We start from the raw sequence: 19,286 nt of genomic DNA, 5'->3' as shown, positions 1-19,286 counted from the left end.
GTGGAATTCTCTGCCTCAGAAGGTGGTGGATGCCGGTTCTTTGAATACTTTCAAGAGAGAGCTAGATAGGGCTTTTAAAGATAACAGAGTCAGGGGATATGGGGAGAAGGCAGGAACGGGTACTGATTGGGAATGATCAGCCATGATCACATTGAATGGTGGTGCTGGCTCGAAGGGCCGAATGTCCTACTCCTGCACCTATTGTCTATTGTCTTTTGGCCCACAATGTCTGTGCCAAACAAGATGCCAAGACCACCCCATATCTGCCTGTCCGTAATCCATATCCTTCAATTCACTGCATAACTATCTGCCTATTTAAAAGTCTAATTTATACCCCTATCAGAAATGCCTCCATCATGACCCTGGGCAGTGCATTCCATGCACTGGCCACCCTCTGTAAAAAAACTTGCTCTGCAGATCTCCTTTGTCCCTCTCACTTTGAAGCTATGACCTCTGGTATTTGTGATTTCTTCCTGGGAAAAATGTTTTGATCTTCTAGCCAATCAATGACTCTCATAATTTTCTATACTTCTATCAGGTCTCCTCTCAGTCTCTGTCGTTCCAGGGAAAGCAGTCCAAGTCTGCCCTAAATGCAGCCTAACCAATGTACTATCCAACATCCAATGTCCAATAACCAATGCATCATGACTTCCTGACTCTTATACTCAATGCCTGATCAATGCAGGCAAATATTCCATAAGCCAACTTTACCAATCCATCTACATGCATTGCCACTTTCAGGGAGTTATGGACATGGACCCCAAGATCCCTCTGTACATCAATGCTGTTAAGGGTCTTGCAACACTTGCTTGGATTAAGCTCCATATATAATTTCTCCACCCATTTCTGCTGCTGATCGATATCTCGTTGTATACTTTGACAGCCTTCTTCACAGTCTGCAATCCCAGCAATCTTGGTGTCATCTGCCAACGTAAAAGATAGCTTTGTAGGATTTGAGAAAAATTGTGACATTTCAAACTTTGGTATATAACTAAAAAAAACACTGGTGGTTGAGATATACCCCATCATAGCTGGACGTATTCTGAGAGAAGACATTTTATGAGCATTAAATCATTATTGCATAGGATTCAGATTAGTTTATGGTCACATGTATCACCATGGTGCATTGCAATCCTAGTTCACATGAAGATCACAGAGTAAACGGCATACACACAGTAATGATAAATATAACAACAAATACAACAATGCATGCAAAACAGCAGAATAGTGCAAGATGGTGCAGAACTGAATAGTTTAAAAAAATTAAACTTCAGTAATGGAATAGCCAAATGAGGTAAAACTAAGAGTACTTTGCAGCACCACCGGGAAAAAGATTTGAAAGAGGATCTTGCTGACACTAATGATAAAGGTGTTATTGTGTCCTTGTTTGCCTCAATTGTAATAATTAATAATTCAACCCATATTGTCAATTGACTGTATCCATTTGTATCTCCTCTGGACCCATCTTTTATCTTCTCACTGAGCTTGATTTTGTCTTGCTTCATCATCATTACCTCTGAAATTGATTGACTCCTGTTCTCCACTGGAAAACCGCAGACATTCCCATCTGTTATCCCCTTTCCCTTCCACACGAACCTTTTAGCTGTAAAAGCCAGGCAAACTTTAATTAATGCTGAAACACCACTGACCAAAGCATAAATTCTGATGTATTATTTTTGTTGGCCTGGGAGAGTTTGTGGTTTTCATAGCTCAATGATTAGCTGTTTCCACCCTAAATTCAAGAATCTGTTTTCTTAATAAGATTTTATTTTGAAACAAGATTTTGTGAAAATTCTGAATTTATTACAAAAAAGTAACTATATCCTAAATCTGGAAAAATGTGTTATGAAGGAAATGCATTTTGTTTGCTTTCCATTAACTAAAATTGATTAAGTTGACCTAAATATTTTCAATGCTGTTCCACCTTCTTGCAAGGTAAGAACCAGTGAAGTCTATCCTTGTTCAATCTGGGGGAAGGGGGTGCAGGAGAAGAACTACGGGATGCAGAGGGGACACAGATGAGGGATCCATCTAGACAGCAGGATGAGGAACCCGGTTTACTGAAGAGAAAGGACATATCAGATGATGCCCAGCCATGTTCTCCAGAGATGATGTCTGATCTGTTAGAGGCAGAGTTGATACTCTCCATCTAAGACCAGGATCCACATTCAAAATTAGAGGTCATCTTTAGTCTTTAGTGATATGGCGGTGCAGAAACAAGCCCTTCAGCCCATTGAGTTCACTGATCAACGATCACCCCGCTCACTAGTTCTATCCTACACACTAGGGACAATTTAGAGAAGCCAATTAACCTGCAAACCTGTACATCTTTGGAGTGTGAGAGGAACCAGGAGCACCTGGAGAAAGCCCATGCAGTCACAGGGAGAACATACAAACTCCATACAGGCAGCACCCATAATCAGGATCGAACCTGCACCTCTGGCGCTGTCTGGTAGCAACTCTACAGCTGCGCCACCCTGACTTCTGGACAGAGTTGAGAAGATCAAAGTTTCACCCAAAAATTTGAATCTTTGAAGTACTATACTTTAGAGGGATGTTGGAGACTCAATTGTTCTTTGTTCAAGTAAGAGAGCCTTTGATTTTTGGGTGTTAAGGGAATCGGCTGATCGGAAGTCGTGGTGAGGTATGAGATCGACTGTGAACTCACTGAATAATGAAGATAAATTAGATCAGCCATATGGTCCAATTCTGCTTCTGATCTAATTGTTGTAATGTTCTCCCATATGTTCAGCACTTGATCTTTTCGTCTAATGTATGATTGGTAGCCGTAATTAAAAATCATAAGAGTGTACAAGGAAAAAGCACTCAGATTTCATATTCTTAAGCCTATGGGATCAGTTTTTTGATGGTCTTGAGCTGCTTTAAAAATATGTTCAGCTCTGTAATCTGTACTTCTATTTTGCAGGCTCTGGCTGATAATGACCCGGAGCTTTCAGACTGGCTGAGTTCACTACAGCTCGCCAACTTAAAGAATACTGAAATTGCTCTTTTGACTGATTTGAGGAAACATCCCAGGACAAAAGAGAAAACTGTTAGTCAGGTAATAAACAGGAAAGCGGCAGAGGCGTTGTTTCCATTTGCAATACATTGATTAAGATATGCAGTGCTGTTATATTATCCAAGGCAGAAAATGATCTCATGATTGCAACATTAAGTTGTTAAACAGCTGCACATGTTGTGAAAGCAAGCAGCACAAAGCAGTGCTGGGATGAGTTTAATATATTATCCTCAACAGAAGGAACAAAATTGAAGCTTGGAGAGTTATCTCAATTAGGAATATAATTAAATACTTATTCAATAGAGGCTGGTGGAGATCGTTTACTTTCCCTGTTTAAGAAAGAACTGCAGGTGCTAGAAAAATCAAAGGTAGACAAAAATGCTGGAGAAACTCAGCGGATGAGGCAGCATCTATGAAGCGAAGGAATAGGTGACGTTTCGGGTCGAGACCCTAGTTCAGACTGATGTGGAGGTGGGAGGGGGGGGCGGGAAGAAGAAAGGAGGAGGCGGAGACAGTAGGCTGTGGGAGAGCTGCGAAGGGGAAGGGAAGGTGGGAAAAAACAAGGACTACCTGAAATTGGAGAAGTCAATGTTTATACCGCTGGGGTGTAAATTGCCCAAGCGAAATATGATGTGCTGCTCCTCCAATTTGCGGTGGGACTCACTCTGGCCAAGGAGGAGGCCCAGGGCAGAAAGGTCGGATTCGGAATGGGAGGGGGAGTTGAAGTGCTGAGCCACCAGGTGATCAGGTTGGTTAGTGCAAACCGTGTTGGGCGAAGCGATCGCCAAGCCTACGCTTGGTCTCACTGATGTAGAGCAACTGACACCTAGAGCAGCGGATGCAATAGATGAGGTTGGAGGAGGTGCAGGTGAACCTCTGCCTCACCTGGAAAGACTGCTTGGGTCCTTGGATGGAGTCAAGGGCGGAGGTAAAGCGACGAGTGTAGCATTTCCTGCTTTTACAAGGGAAAGTAGCAGGGGAGGGGGTGGGAAGGGACAAATTGACCATGGAGTTACGGAGGGAGCGGTCTCTGCGGAAAGCCGAAAGGGGAGGAGATGGGAAGATGTGGCCAGTGGTGGGATCCCTTTGGAGGTGGCGAAAATGTTGGACGATTATCTGTTGTATGTGACGGCTGGTGGGGTGGAAGGTAAGGACAAGGGGGACTGTCCTTGTTACGAGTGGGGGGATGGGGAGTGAGAGCAGAGCTACCGGGATATAGGGGAGACCCTGGTGAGAACCTCAAATAGTCGAAGAGGGGAACCCGCGTTCCCTGAAGAATGAGGACATCTCCGATGCCCTGGTTTGGAACACCTCTTTCTGCATGCAAATGTGGCGTAGACGGAGGAATTGGGAGTAGGGGATAGAGTCCTTACAGGAAGCATGGTGGGAAGAAGTGTAGTCCAGATAGCCATGGGAGTCAGTGGGTTTGTGGTGGATGTCGGTCAGTAGTCTGTTACCTGCGATGGAGATAGTGAGGTCTAGAAACGGTAGGGAGATATCGGAAATGGTCCAGGTGAATTTGATCGCCGCACGGAAGTTAGTGGTGAAATGGATGAAGTCAGTGAGTTCTGCATGGGTGCGGGAGGTAGCACCAATGCAGTCGGCAATGCAGCAGAGACAGAGTTCGGGGATAGGGCCAGTTAAAATATTCAACATAAAACCTGACATCAACCTATGGATAAACGCAAATAGTATCATTCATATCCTCACCACCTCTATATCTCTGCAGTCTCTTGAATTCCTGTAGGAGTCGACTGTACCTAAACGATCAGGTTCTGGCTTGCATAATGGCACCCAGATGGTGTAATTTCAAATTTGATGCATACACCTTATGCTTTCAAAGCTGTCAGATCTAAATTCCTCCCTAAATCTTTCTACTTTTCTAAGATGTTCCTTAAAACCTGCCTCTTTGATCATGTTCTAGATCATCTTCCATATTAAGTTAAAGGTGCTGTATAAAGGAAAGATGCAGCAAGTTATCTGGTAATCTGCAACAGTCCATTGAAGACTCTTGAGAGTAATTCCAGGGTAACAAGCATGGAATCACTAAACAAGGTGAAGAGTACCTCTGTAGTATTGCAAGGAAAGGCATCAAAAGCGCATAAGAGTGGTTAAAAATAGAACAATTACCTAAAAGTGAGGAGAGAGGGAGGAAAGTAGTTCTGTCATTGGTAGGAACCAATGTATGTACGAACGTCAGACTTTGAATATATTATGGGAGCTTGTTCTTGTGTCCGTAAGTCATACATGTGTAACTCGGGTGGCCTCTATCCTGGTCATCTCTATATTGATACTTGCCTTTTTGAACAAATACTATTTGAAATTTTCCTTTTTGTTTGCCAGGTGGTCTGTGTGATGAGGCACCCGCCGTCATCCTTGTACTGCAATAGTTCGGTATTTTCTCTGCTTAACAAATACTCAACAGGGATTCAGTTTTCTCTAGAGTCCCACTCAACACAAAAACATCAAATGGATGCATACCTCGTGGAGGAGGATGACACTAATCAGTCTGTATCGTCCATTGAAGATGACTTTGTGACTGCTTTTGAACACTTCGAAGAAGAAGCAGCAACAACTGCATTTGGGGCAGTGAGTAAGTGAGAATTCACCATCTGTTTGGTTGGAAAGGTTTGGTTGATTTTGGTGGGGATGGTAGTGCAGAGGTTTAGGAGGCAAAGGAAAATAAGTTTTTTTCCCATTGCTTCATAGTCTTAAAATTTGTGTGTTAATGTTTTTGTTAAACCATTTTTAATATTTAAAAATTATTGAAATCATTGACAATTCTGGTCAGCTGGTGAGACCTCATCCTCAATCCTGCCACCTGGCTGCCAATGTCTTGGGATTGACCATCTCTATGCCACTCGAGGCCGAGTTGCCCTGTGAACATATCGCTGGACACTGGGCCAACAAGACAATTCCTCTGGCTCAGGACAAGGCAAGCGTTGGTGTGGTGTGGCTATGGGCAATCACTGCGGGTGGTGGGGATGAGAGCAACTAAGTCAGGACAATGTAGAAATATGGAACTGTAGATGTTGGTTACAAAGTGCTGGAGTAACTCGGAGGGTCACAAAGTCCTGGAGTAAGTCAGAGGGTCAGGCAGGATCCCTGGTGAATCACTAAATGCTGAGTAACTCAACAGGTCAGGCAGCATCCCTGATGCTGTCAGAAGAAAGTTACCGATCCGAAATTTCACCCATCCATGTTCTCCAGGTATGCTCATAAGTGATAGAATTTGGCCATTAGGCCAATCAAGTCCACTCTGCCATTCAATCATGGCTGATCTATCTCTTCCTCCTATCCCCTATCTCCTGCCCATCTCCCCATAACCTCTGACACCCGTACTAATCAAGAATCTATCTATCTCTGCCACTGACTTGTATATAAGTGCAATATATCCACTGACTTTGCCTCCACAATATATCCACTGAATTTGCCTCCACAGCCTTCTGTGGCAAAGAATTCTACTGCCTGTCAGCTGTAGTCAGCTGTAGTACTGCTGTCTGACACAATGAGTTATTCCAACACTTTGTGCCTTTTTGTTAGGTGATGACAAACCCAGTCAGTGTATGTGATAATCTGTGGGTTGGAGTTTGGACAAAAATAGCTGTGAAGGTTGTCGTATTATTCATAAAACTTGCCCTTCAGGGAAGGGAAGCCATGGTATACATTTGAATAGTCCACCCCATATGCTGCACTCATAATGTTCTTTGAAGTATTTTAGCAACTCTATAGAGTTTGTTGGAGAAACTAGGGCACAGGCAGTCACCCCCGCATCTTGAGAACAAACTATAACTTTGTCATGAAGATGATGCTGTAAATTGTTCCAAACCATTTTGGGCTGATGGGGGTGGATAAGGCAAATTGGTGTTCTTGCAGTTATCGAGATAATTTCCATTAGGTATTCAATTATACACTTCAATATCAGTTTGTCTAATAAAACTCTCCATGAAGTTTATGATAACTTTCATTCCGGTTTAGGATCAGCAAACTGAGGCACGAATGTTTTCCAAATATTACTTAAGATTGACTCATATATTTTAAGTTAGAAAGATATTAACATTTCACTACAATTAAAATCTTCCAAGGTTCAGATATGCCCAGGGCTTGCATTTCTTTAGAAAAGACTAGATCTAACTGGCTCACTAATAGTATAGTTTCTATTGTTTGTCGTGGCTTTGCTTCTGGGAACGTAATTTGCTAGCTGCAGAAAATGGCTGGTATAATGGAACATGCTAAAACATTAATCGTCAAATATGTTCCTTCTCAAAGGTAGTGGTTAAGTTGCCGTCAGGCTCCAAATGGTTTATTTAAACTGCAACCAATTTGTACACTGTTCCCCATAGGGATCAGAAGAGCTTAAGTACATTCAATGGATTGTACTAAGGTGTGAACTAACAAGGTAGCAGAGAAAAACAAAGTACTGGAGGAACTCGGCTGCATGGCCTGCTGAGTTAACTGGGAAATGGACAGATGACATTTTGGGTTGAAACCTTTCTTTACACTGATGGAGAAGAAGGGAGAGAAAGCTGGTAAAGAGAGGTGAGGGTCGGGTGGGGTGGGGCTAGTGATGGGTGGATTCAGGTAAGGAAGGATGATTGGTAGATGGGCAATGTATCCCTGACAGACAAATGGATTAACACACCACATGCATTTGTTGGCTCTTGACAGGAAACACATCAAAATGGTATTGGTAGCTTTGGTTAATTTTTAAAGGACAATTGTTACAATGAAATAAAACATTTTTTTTTATTTGTGAACTGTAGGCTTTGATCCCAGTACACTAAAGCACCAGCGAGATGTTGCTCTGCAGACTTTTGCACTGGACTTTACAGAATCGTCAGTTCCTGTTATCTCATCCCCGAGCCAAGTCGTTGGCCAGTCTGTTCCTCCGTTACTTAGTAATGCAGCATTTTTAGGGTTGTCACTGCCTGCTAAAACTTCTGTCGTGACGTTAAGCTCAGGTCCTGGGAGGCAAAGGACATTCTACAAATCGTGCAATGGTCCTGAACTAAGATCCAACAATGGTGGTAAATCTGGGCCCTCTGTTTCCCCATCAGAATCTGAAGATTCTGATGGTTCAAGTCCAAGTCCAGTCATCTTTCTGGATGAAGAAGGATATCAGCGTAGTCTGAAGGCCAAGCTAATAATACCCCAAATCCCAACACTCAAGGGTGACGTTGAAGATTCTGACTCTGAAGTAAGTGAATTCTTTGATAGCTTTGACCAGTTTGACGAACTAGACCAAATGTTTGCGAACACATCTGCCACCTTGAAGGAAGGATCCAGCCCTCAAAATGCATCTCAGAGAAAGAAGCCCATGGCAAAGCTGACTTCAGACTTCACACTGAAACAATGTAAAACTGCGGTTGCTGATATGAATCCGCAGAGGTTTGACCACCCAGTCCTTCCTGCTGATGTTAAGAAACCCACTGCTCGTAAGGCAGAATCTCCCTACAATAGCCTGTCTGATGTCCCGGATTCACCTCGCCCACTGCATAGTTCGGGAGAAGAGAATAGCCCCCTCTTCAGCCCCATCCATTATTCAGCATTCAGTCCCCTTGCAACTGTGAGTGGCTCTGAGTGTTCAGGACGAGTGCAAGCCGCCAGTATTGAAGTTGTTAAAGCACAAAACAATGGAGCACTTTCTAATAATTACTCACAGTATGCGGGTGATGTTTCTCACAGCATTATTAGCTCTGTCTTCAGGTATCCGCACACTATTGGTTTTGAGCATAAGAGAACAGCTGGTTGCCCTCAGGATGTTTATTGGTCAGGCACTGAAAGTTCTGACTCGAAACCGCCAGCGGCTCGCACTTCTGCTCAGCAGATTTATTCGAACACATTCAAAGATGGCATCCAGCAGATTGCTGCAGAACTAGTGGAGAAGAGTTTTGGTAGTGCCTTTAAAGACCTGCAGAAGGGGGTTTCCTCGTGCACCAGTGCCCTGTGCCACCTGGCTGCAAGGCTGACCTCATCTGTAATTCACATGGCACTGCAAGAGATTGGAGCAAGGCAAGCCTCCTCACGGAAGAGGAGCGCTGTTAATGACTTAGCCGACTATTTGGTGGGAGATGCAATAGCAGGAGCACTAAGAGAGCTGGAGTTCGTGAAGAAACAAATTTTTAACAACGCTGTTACTCGATTTGCAACCGACCTGGCTGAGGAACTTATATTTGAGGGAATCATGGAAGTTTGTCAGTTTTCGCACCCAACAACACCAACATCAACAACAAGCTGGTCACTCAATGAGGAGGAAAAGATTGTGAGCTCGTACGCCGGAGATTTGTCAGAGTCTGTCCTGCAAGAAGCCTTCATTGAATTGTCCCAAGTGGATGTGAGCTTCTCAGCACAAGCAGCAATTAGCATTTCTCAAAACAATATTAAAGATGTTGGTGAAAAAGATGTAGCGCAGGCCATAAAGACTGTCCATGGCCCTAGAGATATCCAAGAGAGGACGTTACTCAGAGAACTTGAAGGCTGTTTGACTAATGCTACAACAGGCAATTCATTTGATACTTCAGATTTGACAGAGAAAGAGTATACAGTAGAAAAAGCCCTACTTTGTGTTTCTGGCTTTGCAAGCAGTGTGTCCGTACCTCATGCTGCCAAGGCATTTTCCTGCAGTTCATCTGATTCCCCTCTGAAGTCATTAAAGGTGAATTCAGAGCAAATGACTAACACTCCTCCTGAGAGATCATGTTCAAGGAGCAGAAAAATAGATAGGATGCTGCCTACAAACTATGTGCCTCAGCCCTGGGATTTCGCAAGCCATGTTACTTATAGCAGGTGTGTTTCTAGTGACAACATCTTTCAGTGCACTGAGGTGGCTAACACTCGTGTCAATGCGCAAACAAATTGGCAAACAGAAGCAATGATTGATATTGTGGGAAATAATCCTTCAGACTTTGTGAATCCATCTACAATTGAATGTGTGGTAAAGGATAATGCTGCTAAATCGAGTCAACAAACACTAATTGAGCCTATTCCTGAGAACCAATTTGCAGCAGAGTTGGCACAAGCAATTGTAACAAATTCAGTGGATGAAGTAAAAATGAAAAATGTGATACCTCAAGGGGTATTCTCCACAGGTTTGCCAACAATTTTTCAAAATAGCGGCAACAAGGAAACATTCAAGAGACTTGGGGAGATTTCAGAGGGCCAGTTGCAGGGTCAGCTAATGGTTGGGAAAATGGTTTCAGGCAGTCAGCCTCAATATGAATACTCTCAGTCTCCAGATATGCTGCGAACGCCTCCTGTTTCGCCAGCTGAATATACTCCCAAAAAAGGTTTGACCATCCCACAGCATTTTGCACAAGAGCTCAAGGGGCACTTAGCAGAAGAGTTTCCTCCATGTACCCCACCGCCAAGTCCTACTGTGGCACTCAAGAATTTAGTGGCAGAAAGTGCGGATGGCATGGGCGACCCAGAGCTCGCAGATACTCTCAAATCGTTGACTGCACAGCTTCAGGGTCACATCTCAATGGCAACCTTTCAGACCTCCATGGCAGAAGTCAGTGAATCAAGCAAAGAGATGAATGCAGATCTGCTTGAAACGCCGAGAGTTGGGCTGAACAAAGATGGGCTATTTTCAGAGGAGCGTCTTGTCAGCATCGAGGGCAGCTTAAGTGGATCTCCTGGAACACCACCGCCAACACCGCAGCGATCATTCCATGAGAAGAGTCTGAGGAGTTTCAATAGGAAGCTGAAGGGGGAGTTGGCTAAAGAATTCATGCCAGTAACCCCTCCGTCCACCCCCCACAACCAATCTGTTCCAGACCTGGCAGAGATGTCACAGGACACGGAGGAAAAGGCCGAGTTTGTGCTGAAGCTGATGAGGTCGCTGTCTGAAGAGGTGCTGGACAATGAGGAGGATTTTGATTTTGTGGAGGGGCAGGCAGAGGTGAGGGACCAGATGAGCCCAAGCTTAAGGCGGAACACAAAGAATTTGGAAAAGGAAGAATTGAAGTTGGACATTAAGAGGCAGGCCCTGCAGTATGCCAACCAGCTGGCAGGCAGCATCGTTTCCATGGCAACTGAAATTGCAGCAATCTGTGTAGAAGATACCAGGAAGTGTGACGGCAGAGATCTCAAGTGTTTCAGGGTCTCCCCCAGCAACCTGAGGAAATCAGCCACATGGAGCGAGCTGCACTCCAAGACGATGGTAGCGGAGAGGATCGTACCGGAAGAAATTGTGGGTTCTTTGTTGAACTACGCGGGCAGGGTGGCAGGAGAGGTCATGCGGGATGCCAAAAAAGTCCTCGGCTCCAAGAAGCACAGGGTGAGGAAATTCAAAAGGGATGGCCACCAGATTGAAAGCAGTGAATCCAGTTTTGGAGAGCAGGAAAATGCGGGAACAGAAGAGTTAAATACCATGGCTGATCAGTGGTCGCGGGATCTTCTGGATTCTGTGCTTCATTCACCCCAAGGTGGACTTGTGTCTAAACACTCAAGCTGTGAGAGTGTGACTGATGAATATGCAGAATTCATTATGAGAATGATCAGTAGAGAAGCAGGAAATGGAGAGCTAGTAGTTGATCATTACGCGAGTAAACTTGCCTTTAGGACAGTGAAAGTGGGCCTCGAACAAGCAGCCAGGAGAATAAAGCAGAGGTATAAGAGAAGACTCCTGTCCTCACAACAGTCAAGAGGTGACAATGGGGGCAAAGAACTTTTCAAGTTTCTGACAAGGGAGGAAACACAAGATACAGGCCCCTGCAGGAGAAGCCATGATCAAAGACTGAGCAGAAGGAACTCCAGAGATCTAGCAAGGTTTGCGGAATCAGTAGCTCAAAATATCACGTTTGAAGTCACACAGAAATTGAACACAGCATCCGGTGTGCAGGGCTTATCCAAGTCCTTGACGGACTCCTGTCTCTACAAAAGGTCCCAACTGGAACAGATGGCTGAGGACCTCATTAAGAAGACCTGGACCTGCTCAATCCAACCCATCATCCAGAGAAACAAACGCTACCACAGCATGGGAAGTTTAAATGAATATGGATGCTGTCTTTCCAGCACCAATCGTACACTCAAACACTGCGCTGATGAAACTCTTCATCTGCACACAGCTGGTGATGATGGAAAAACTTTGGACACCAGCAAGCAAAATGATTGTTTAATGTATGCTGAAAAGTTGACGGGAATTGTTTTGCAGTGTTCATCTGCAGAAAAGGAATCAAGAAGTCATACTAACAGGATAAGTTGGCAAACTGGTGGGTTTTACTCCCAAAGTGCCACAAGAGCCCCCTGGCACACAAGCAAGCCACTTGCAAGACCAGAGCACTATGTGAATGGAGCTTGTCAACTCAATGTACCTAGAATCCACATTGACTTGGAGCAGAGAGGAATTTTCGCAGAAGACTTGATGTCAGTTTCCATTGAGAAAGCCAAGAGCAATACAAGCCTGGCAGCGGACAGTGGTATTGGACAGGATGGTGCAAGTTTCACTGAGAGTCTTGCTGCGGAGATAATGACATCTGCCATGATCAATGCCAGCCAGTCAATCACAAGGTAAATTAAGATTGTTGTGCTTTTATTTTGCATTAAGTAGAATTCACAATTCTTTTCCTCCAAAAGCCAACTGCTAAGTAGGATGTTATCATCTCTTGTGATATGGTAAATGGTAGGGAATTGAAGAATACAGTTGAACAGAGGGATCTGGGAATAACCGTGCATAGTTCCTTGAAGGTGGAATCTCATATAGATAGGGTGGTAAAGAAAGCTTTTGGTATGCTGGCCTTTATAAATCAGAGCATTGAGTATAGAAGCTGGGATGTAATGTTAAAATTGTACAAGGCATTGGTGAGACCAAATCTGGAGTACGGTGTACAATTTTGGTCGCCCAATTATAGGAAGGATGTCAACAAAATAGAGAGAGTACAGAGGAGATTTACTAGAATGTTGCCTGAGTTTCAACAACTAATTTACAGAGAAAGGTTGAATAAGTTAGGTCTTTATTCTCTGGAGCGCAGAAGGTTAAGGGGGGACTTGATAGAGGTCTTTAAAATGATGAGAGGGATAGACAGAGTTGATGTGGATCAGCTTTTCCCTTTGAGAATAGGGAAGATTCAAACAAGAGGACATGACTTCAGAATTAAGGGACAGAAGTTTAGGGGTAACATGAGGGGGAACTTCTTTATTCAGAGTGTGGTAGCGGTGTGGGATGAGCTTACAGTGGAATTGGTGGAGGCAGGTTTGTTGGTATCATTTAAAAATAAATTGGATAGGCATATGGATGAGAAAGGAATGGAGGGTTATGGTATGAGTGCAGGCAGGTGGGACTAAGGGAAAAAAGTTGTTCGGCACGGACTGGTAGGGCCGAGATGGCCTGTTTCCGTGCTGTAATTGTTATATTGTTATATGGTTATATGGATATCACCCAAGCACGTGATACTTTGAGAGATTGGAAAGCAGTCAGCAAGTTTCCTATCCATCTCCTCAATCGTACTGACATGGTGAATTAGAGTTTGTGGGAAAAATTCATTGGTTTTGTTGGATAGTACTCAATTTTAACTGATTGTCAGGAATTTTGGAAATCTATCCATCGTGTCATCAGTTATTGTAACCCATACATATTGTATGGATTTCATATGGACTGATGGGAATGCGATTGAGCAGAGAGAAAATCTTTGCTCCCAACAACCCCGTTATATTCTTTACAGTCATTAGCTGAGAAGCATGGCTTTGGGGTTTTGAATCAATATACCAAATGTTTTTCAACCTAGCTGGACATCACCACAATAGCCCAAGCATAGCCAAGTACCTTTACCATCAAGACACTGTGACTTTATATTTTATTCGTACATTGACCCTCCCTGTACAGTCTGAATTTATTTACTGCTAAAATGCTCACCTCTTTTTATTACCTCTGCCCATGTTCTCAAGCACACTACATGCAACTTATCTGTCATCTCTATGACTTAAGTGGGGTTCTTGTTTCCAAAAGTCTCAATTTGTAAATTCTCTTCATTGTTTTCATAACCCTTCACACCTTTGACTCCCTCTCTGGTCACTAACCTCCCCTGACTTCTCAAATCACTGGCCCATGACTTCTGGCCTCTTGTGCATCCACTATTTTACCAGTGGCAGTCTCCCTTCGGTTTCCTAAGCTCCAAAGTCTGGAACTGCCTCCCTAAATCTCCTTGTGGCACTACCCCTCTTTTAAAGTATGGTTTAATTTTGCCAGATAATTGGATTTTCATCATCCATCTTAATATCATTGTAGCTCACTGCCAACCTTTTTTATTGCCTCCATAAAGAACCATGGCATATCGGTGTTAGCGACAAATACATCTAAGTTGTTACTGTTTAATTACTGATGAGCATTAAGAAATTTGTATTTGCATCCCAGACAAGGTATTCATATTATAAAAGCACCTTTCTGTATTGGTTTATTATTAACTTTTTGCATAATTTAATTGCGTAATACATCATGCAATTGAAAACATTTTTATTGAAGTGAAACATCCTGAGTATTTTGTGGTCGTTTTCCACCACATGGAAAAATCCACTTGGTTTTCCTGACATGAAGCTCTGATTTATGCGTCAGTAGTGCATGGCCATTCTCTACTCAGTACCTTTGGAATTAAAGGAAACTTGGGTAGGGATCTTAAATGAGGATCTTAAAACTCTGATGCCAAACAGGGATACCGAAAGATAAGAAATTTCTTATCGATATTCGTGTCCCCAATTTTCCAATAATGTTTTTGGACCTGCTTCTGATCCCAATCTCCTCCCCACCTTCAACAGCACACCCCAAAATGAGAACTCTGATGATAATTCTCTGCTCCCCCACAGGCCTTGGGTCTTAGTAGCCATTCTAGTGCTCCATATGAGGTTAGTGTATACCTTTGTTTAGAGTTGCTATATGTTTTGAAAAAGTATTTTCAGTTTATTCTGAAATGCACCTGGAGGGAACCCACACAACACAGGCAGAATGTGCAAACTTCACACAATCAGTACCTGAGGTCAGGATCAAACTCAGGTCTTGGGTGCTGTGAGACTGCAGCTCTACCAGCTGTGCTACTGTGTTCTTGGTAGGCTCTGTATACCAGATTAACACAGGTCAATCAGGATTCTGGAAATCATCATTTAGATTTGAGCAGAAACCTTCTGCTGTTGAAGACCATGAGATCAGATTTTAAGTAATGGTGGGAAGGAATATTTATTGCACATGTGACGCATTTTGATTGGACTGGGTTGTGGTATGAAAACACTATACAGCGGCATTACAAAATTGAACATTGAATTATCTGAGCATTGAAGCAACTTTGAGCATCTTATTGCCAGTCATTAACAGTGTAAGTTAAGTTGTTTGGGAAAATTATTAGTTCCCTACCTCAGTTTTTCCAGCTCTAAATTAATTTAAATGATATTGGCTGTTTGGAATTTCATTTGGATGAGTTACGCAGCACAACCCTCAATTTGCCACCTGCAAGATTTTCAGCCAGTTGGATCTGAATAATGACAGGTCACTCTCAGAGGATCTGAATTTTTACTAATAAAATGGCAAATATTCTTTAAAGGGCAAATCACCACAAATCTGCATTCGTAGACATATAGCCATATGTAACTGCATGCCACTCTTTACTGATCACTGATGTATTAGGGAGGTTATTGGCACTCAGTCCTCCTGAAGATCTAACACTTCTCTGTGCACCAGAAGAGCGGGCAGATAAGGAATGGGCAGTTTCCTGCATCGCAGGCTACTCCAATGACAGGCATTCATGGGCTATACTTGTTCTTATTAAGACCTCTTGCTTGCCCTACCAGAAACACCTGACTGTGGTCCCGCAGGATCTTGATCAGGGTAGCCAACATGTATTAAAAGGAACGCAATATTTTCAATGAATAATTGTCTTTCCCCACCTAATCTGTGGTGCTCTTGGAACAAGGACACCTATCAGTCACTTGAAGTCCCTATCAAGAAGCCTAGGAGCAGGCTGCCTGTCTTCAGAAGTACAAGGGCAACATGTTGTATGAAACTGCAGTCTCTTGGTATGAATCCTGGTGGGTTTTGTGTGCTTGTCTTAAGGACTGCCTGATGAAGTCCCAGCTATGTATCGAAGTGCTGGGTGTAGCAAGATATTTGACCAATGGCACACATTGCTCCCAAATGAAAGTGGTATAACATGGAGGAACCAGGTGACACTTGTTTGTCAACGAGTGCCGATGGATTTCATGATCTTTATGGAGTTTTTACAACGGCATTAGGAGCTATTCAGTGATGGTAAAATGTCCAAACAATGGGGCCGATAATTTATCGGCCTAGAAATTCAAATTTTAGATTAACCCACATAATACACTGAATATTTAACAACTATTTTTGGCCATCTCTGACACATTAATACTTGGTTTCTGTACTACCTTAACTGATGTGCCTATGACACTTCATACATTAAAGATATTACAAGCTCTTCATTTTCAGAAGTAGTGTATGCATGTGGCGGTTTTGCCATTATGAAAGTTATGTTGTCCTGAACTGCCATTTGCAGAAAGATAAAATACTGGATTTGTTGATTCTTTGAAAAGTCAATGAGATTATTTTTGTACAAGTACTGTTAAAATAAGATATTAAGGTCTTTGTGCTTTATGTGTGCAGCAGCGGTTTCAAGGATGGATTGCGGTCAACTGATTCTACAACAACCAGCCAACAGCTTAGCCTGAGCGCTGGTGATGATAGCACTGGCAGCTGGTCAAATCTGAGCTTTGAAGACGAGCACCCAGATGAAACAAGCAGCTTCCTGCATCTCAGTGACAGGTAACTGCAACCACATGAATAATATCAGTTGTACATGTTACAGCTCATGTTTTTCCTGTGGTTAGATTATTTTAAAATAGAATTCCACCTACAACCTTTTTCTTTTACAGTAATTAATAAGTACTTCTAAAGAGCAGAAATGTTATGTACACCAGATTATTGTATGACATAAATGTCACATTTTCAGGTATTTCAAGTGCGAGAGTTTGTCAAAGGCCTATTGATTGAAAGTTTTATGCAACCTGGTATTGTTTGACACTAGCTCAACGTGCTAAAAGCAATTATGATAAATGACTGATTACATAAAGATGCAAAACCCTCGCTATAATACACTGCCGTCTTGAATTCTGACAAAGTCTCATATCTGAAACATTAGCTCTGATTCTTGGTACAGGTGTTGCCTGACCTGCTGAGTGTTTCCTGCTTTCACTGTATTTATTCCAGATGTCCAGGTTCTGCAGTATTTTTTGTATTTTGCATTTACGTGGCTGTTTGTCTGCATGTTGTTCTACACAAGGTTGATGTGCCCTTAAATTGATCAATCAGTTCCTGCCCTGCCTTTGTATAGAAATGAACAATCTAATCTGTCTCCTCTCAGCATGTTAAATAATACTGTTCAGTATTTGAGACAACCGACAGTTAAAAGGTGCTGAACAATGAAAGTAAAACATTTACTAGTTTGAGATGTTAATGGACTCACATTAGTTTACTTGCCAGAGCTTGTTCATGTCATACAAACATGGGTTGATGTAAGTCTTCAACTATACTTCTATTGAGCCGCTTTAGAAACACCCAAAGGAGTTTTGTCACAGCTCTCTGTAATTAGTGTGAAGTACCTTTGAAAAGGTGTTATTTCATTCCATTTAAAAACCTGAAATTAAATCTGTTTCAGCATGCTTTGAGGGTATCACTTACATTTCATCATTTTGGAACGGGTGCATCCTGGAAAGGGATGGAGACCAAGAAACAAGTAACTTTCACTCACATTTCCTTAAGGCACTGAGTAGGCCTTTAGGCCCACTAAGTCAATGACAATTCTGAGAGCAAACCCATTCTCCCACTCTCCTCATTGTTACATGTTATCAATGTCCAGCTGATTCTCATGTAGCCCATCAACATTAGGGACAATTTACAATTTCCGCTTAACCTGCCAGCGTAGAGTTGGGATGTGAGAGGAAACCAGAGGGCATTCCTGGGGTTACCAAAAGAACGTACAAACTCTGTGCCAGCAGCACCCAAGGTCTGGGTTGATCTGCTCTACTGCAGAGGCTCTCAAGATTGTATGCTGTTGTATTTTTGGGGCTCTCAGAAAAATAGACCATTCAGCTCTGAACCTTCTCTACCATTCAGTTAGATTACAACTGATCCAGATCTTAACTCCAATTACCTGCCTCTGTTGTCCAACATATAATACCACTTACTATTGTAATTCCAACAGATCTTTACATTTTAAATTGAGCAACAGCTTTGTGGAAAGTGGCGGTGCCAGATTTCCATTACCCTGCCCAACCTCAATGACTAAATAGGCCTAGTCTAATTTTAAGAGCATCTTCCCTCGTTTTGGACTCCCTTCAGGGAAGGTTGTTTCTTGTAATATTGTTACCTTGTCACGTGCTTTAATAATCATATTTATTTATTCTTATATAGGCAATTTCAGATATTTTCAAAAAACGAGTCACAGATTTATACAGCATGAAAATTGGCCCAACTAGTCCATGCTGACCATAGTGCCTTCGTGATCTAATCCCACGTCTGCATTTAGCCCTTCTCCCACTAAACATTTCCTGTTTGTGGTGCCTATCCAAATATCTTTTAAACATTGTAATCATACCTGCCTCTGGCAGTTCATTCCATATACCGACCCACCTCCTGTGTGAAAAGCACGCTTCCTTTATAGAAACATAGAAACATAGAAAATAGGTGCAGGAGTAGGCCATTTGGCCCTTCGAGCCTGCATCGCCATTCAATATGATCATGGCTGATCATCCAACTCAGTATCCTGTACCTGCCTTCTCTCCATACCACCTGATCCCTTTAGCCACAAGGGCCACATCTAACTCCCTCTTAAATATAGCCAATGAACTGGCCTCAACTACCTTCTGTGGCAGAGAATTCTACAGATTCACCACTCTCTGTGTAAAATATATCTTTTCCCTTTCAACATAAACTTATACTCTCTAGTTTTAAACTCAGCCAACCCTGGGGGAAATAGACTGACAATCCATCTTATCTAAGCCCCTAATGATTTTATAAACCTCCATAAGGCTACCCTTCAGCCTTTTTCACTGCAGGGAAAACATTACCAGCCTGCTCAATCTTTCCTTGTATCCGGTTTCTTCCCACATCCCAAAGATGGGGATGTGTAGCCTAGTTGGCTTCTAAATTGCTCTTAGCGTGTAGGGAGTGGATGCGAGTATGGTATAACAGAACAAGTGTGAATGGGTAATTAGTGGTCAGCGTGAACTCTGTGGGCTGAAATGCCTGTTTCTATGCTGTATCTTTCAATCA

General features: G+C 42.7%; 1 protein-coding gene across 6 annotated transcripts in view; it reads left to right on the top strand.

The window, feature by feature from the left end:
* akap11 (A-kinase anchoring protein 11) overlaps window positions 1-19,286 on the top strand; it is a 53,833-nt gene that overhangs the window by 20,900 nt on the left and 13,647 nt on the right. For 5 of the 6 annotated variants that reach the window (XM_033032898.1, XM_033032895.1, XM_033032894.1 and 2 more), the window contains exons 5-8: window positions 2,927-3,061; window positions 5,363-5,612; window positions 7,783-12,529; window positions 16,620-16,778. In XM_033032898.1, the coding sequence (XP_032888789.1) occupies window positions 2,927-3,061; window positions 5,363-5,612; window positions 7,783-12,529; window positions 16,620-16,778 (5,291 nt within the window). The remainder of the gene's footprint in view (window positions 1-2,926; window positions 3,062-5,362; window positions 5,613-7,782; window positions 12,530-16,619; window positions 16,779-19,286) is intronic. The other variant, XM_033032896.1, reaches the window with a different exon arrangement.

The sequence above is a fragment of the Amblyraja radiata genome, chromosome 14, assembly GCF_010909765.2.
Source record: "Amblyraja radiata isolate CabotCenter1 chromosome 14, sAmbRad1.1.pri, whole genome shotgun sequence".
In the NCBI taxonomy this organism is placed as follows: Eukaryota; Metazoa; Chordata; class Chondrichthyes; order Rajiformes; family Rajidae; genus Amblyraja; species Amblyraja radiata.
Note: the sequence above shows the minus strand (reverse complement) of the source record. Positions and strands in the feature narration are given on the sequence as shown.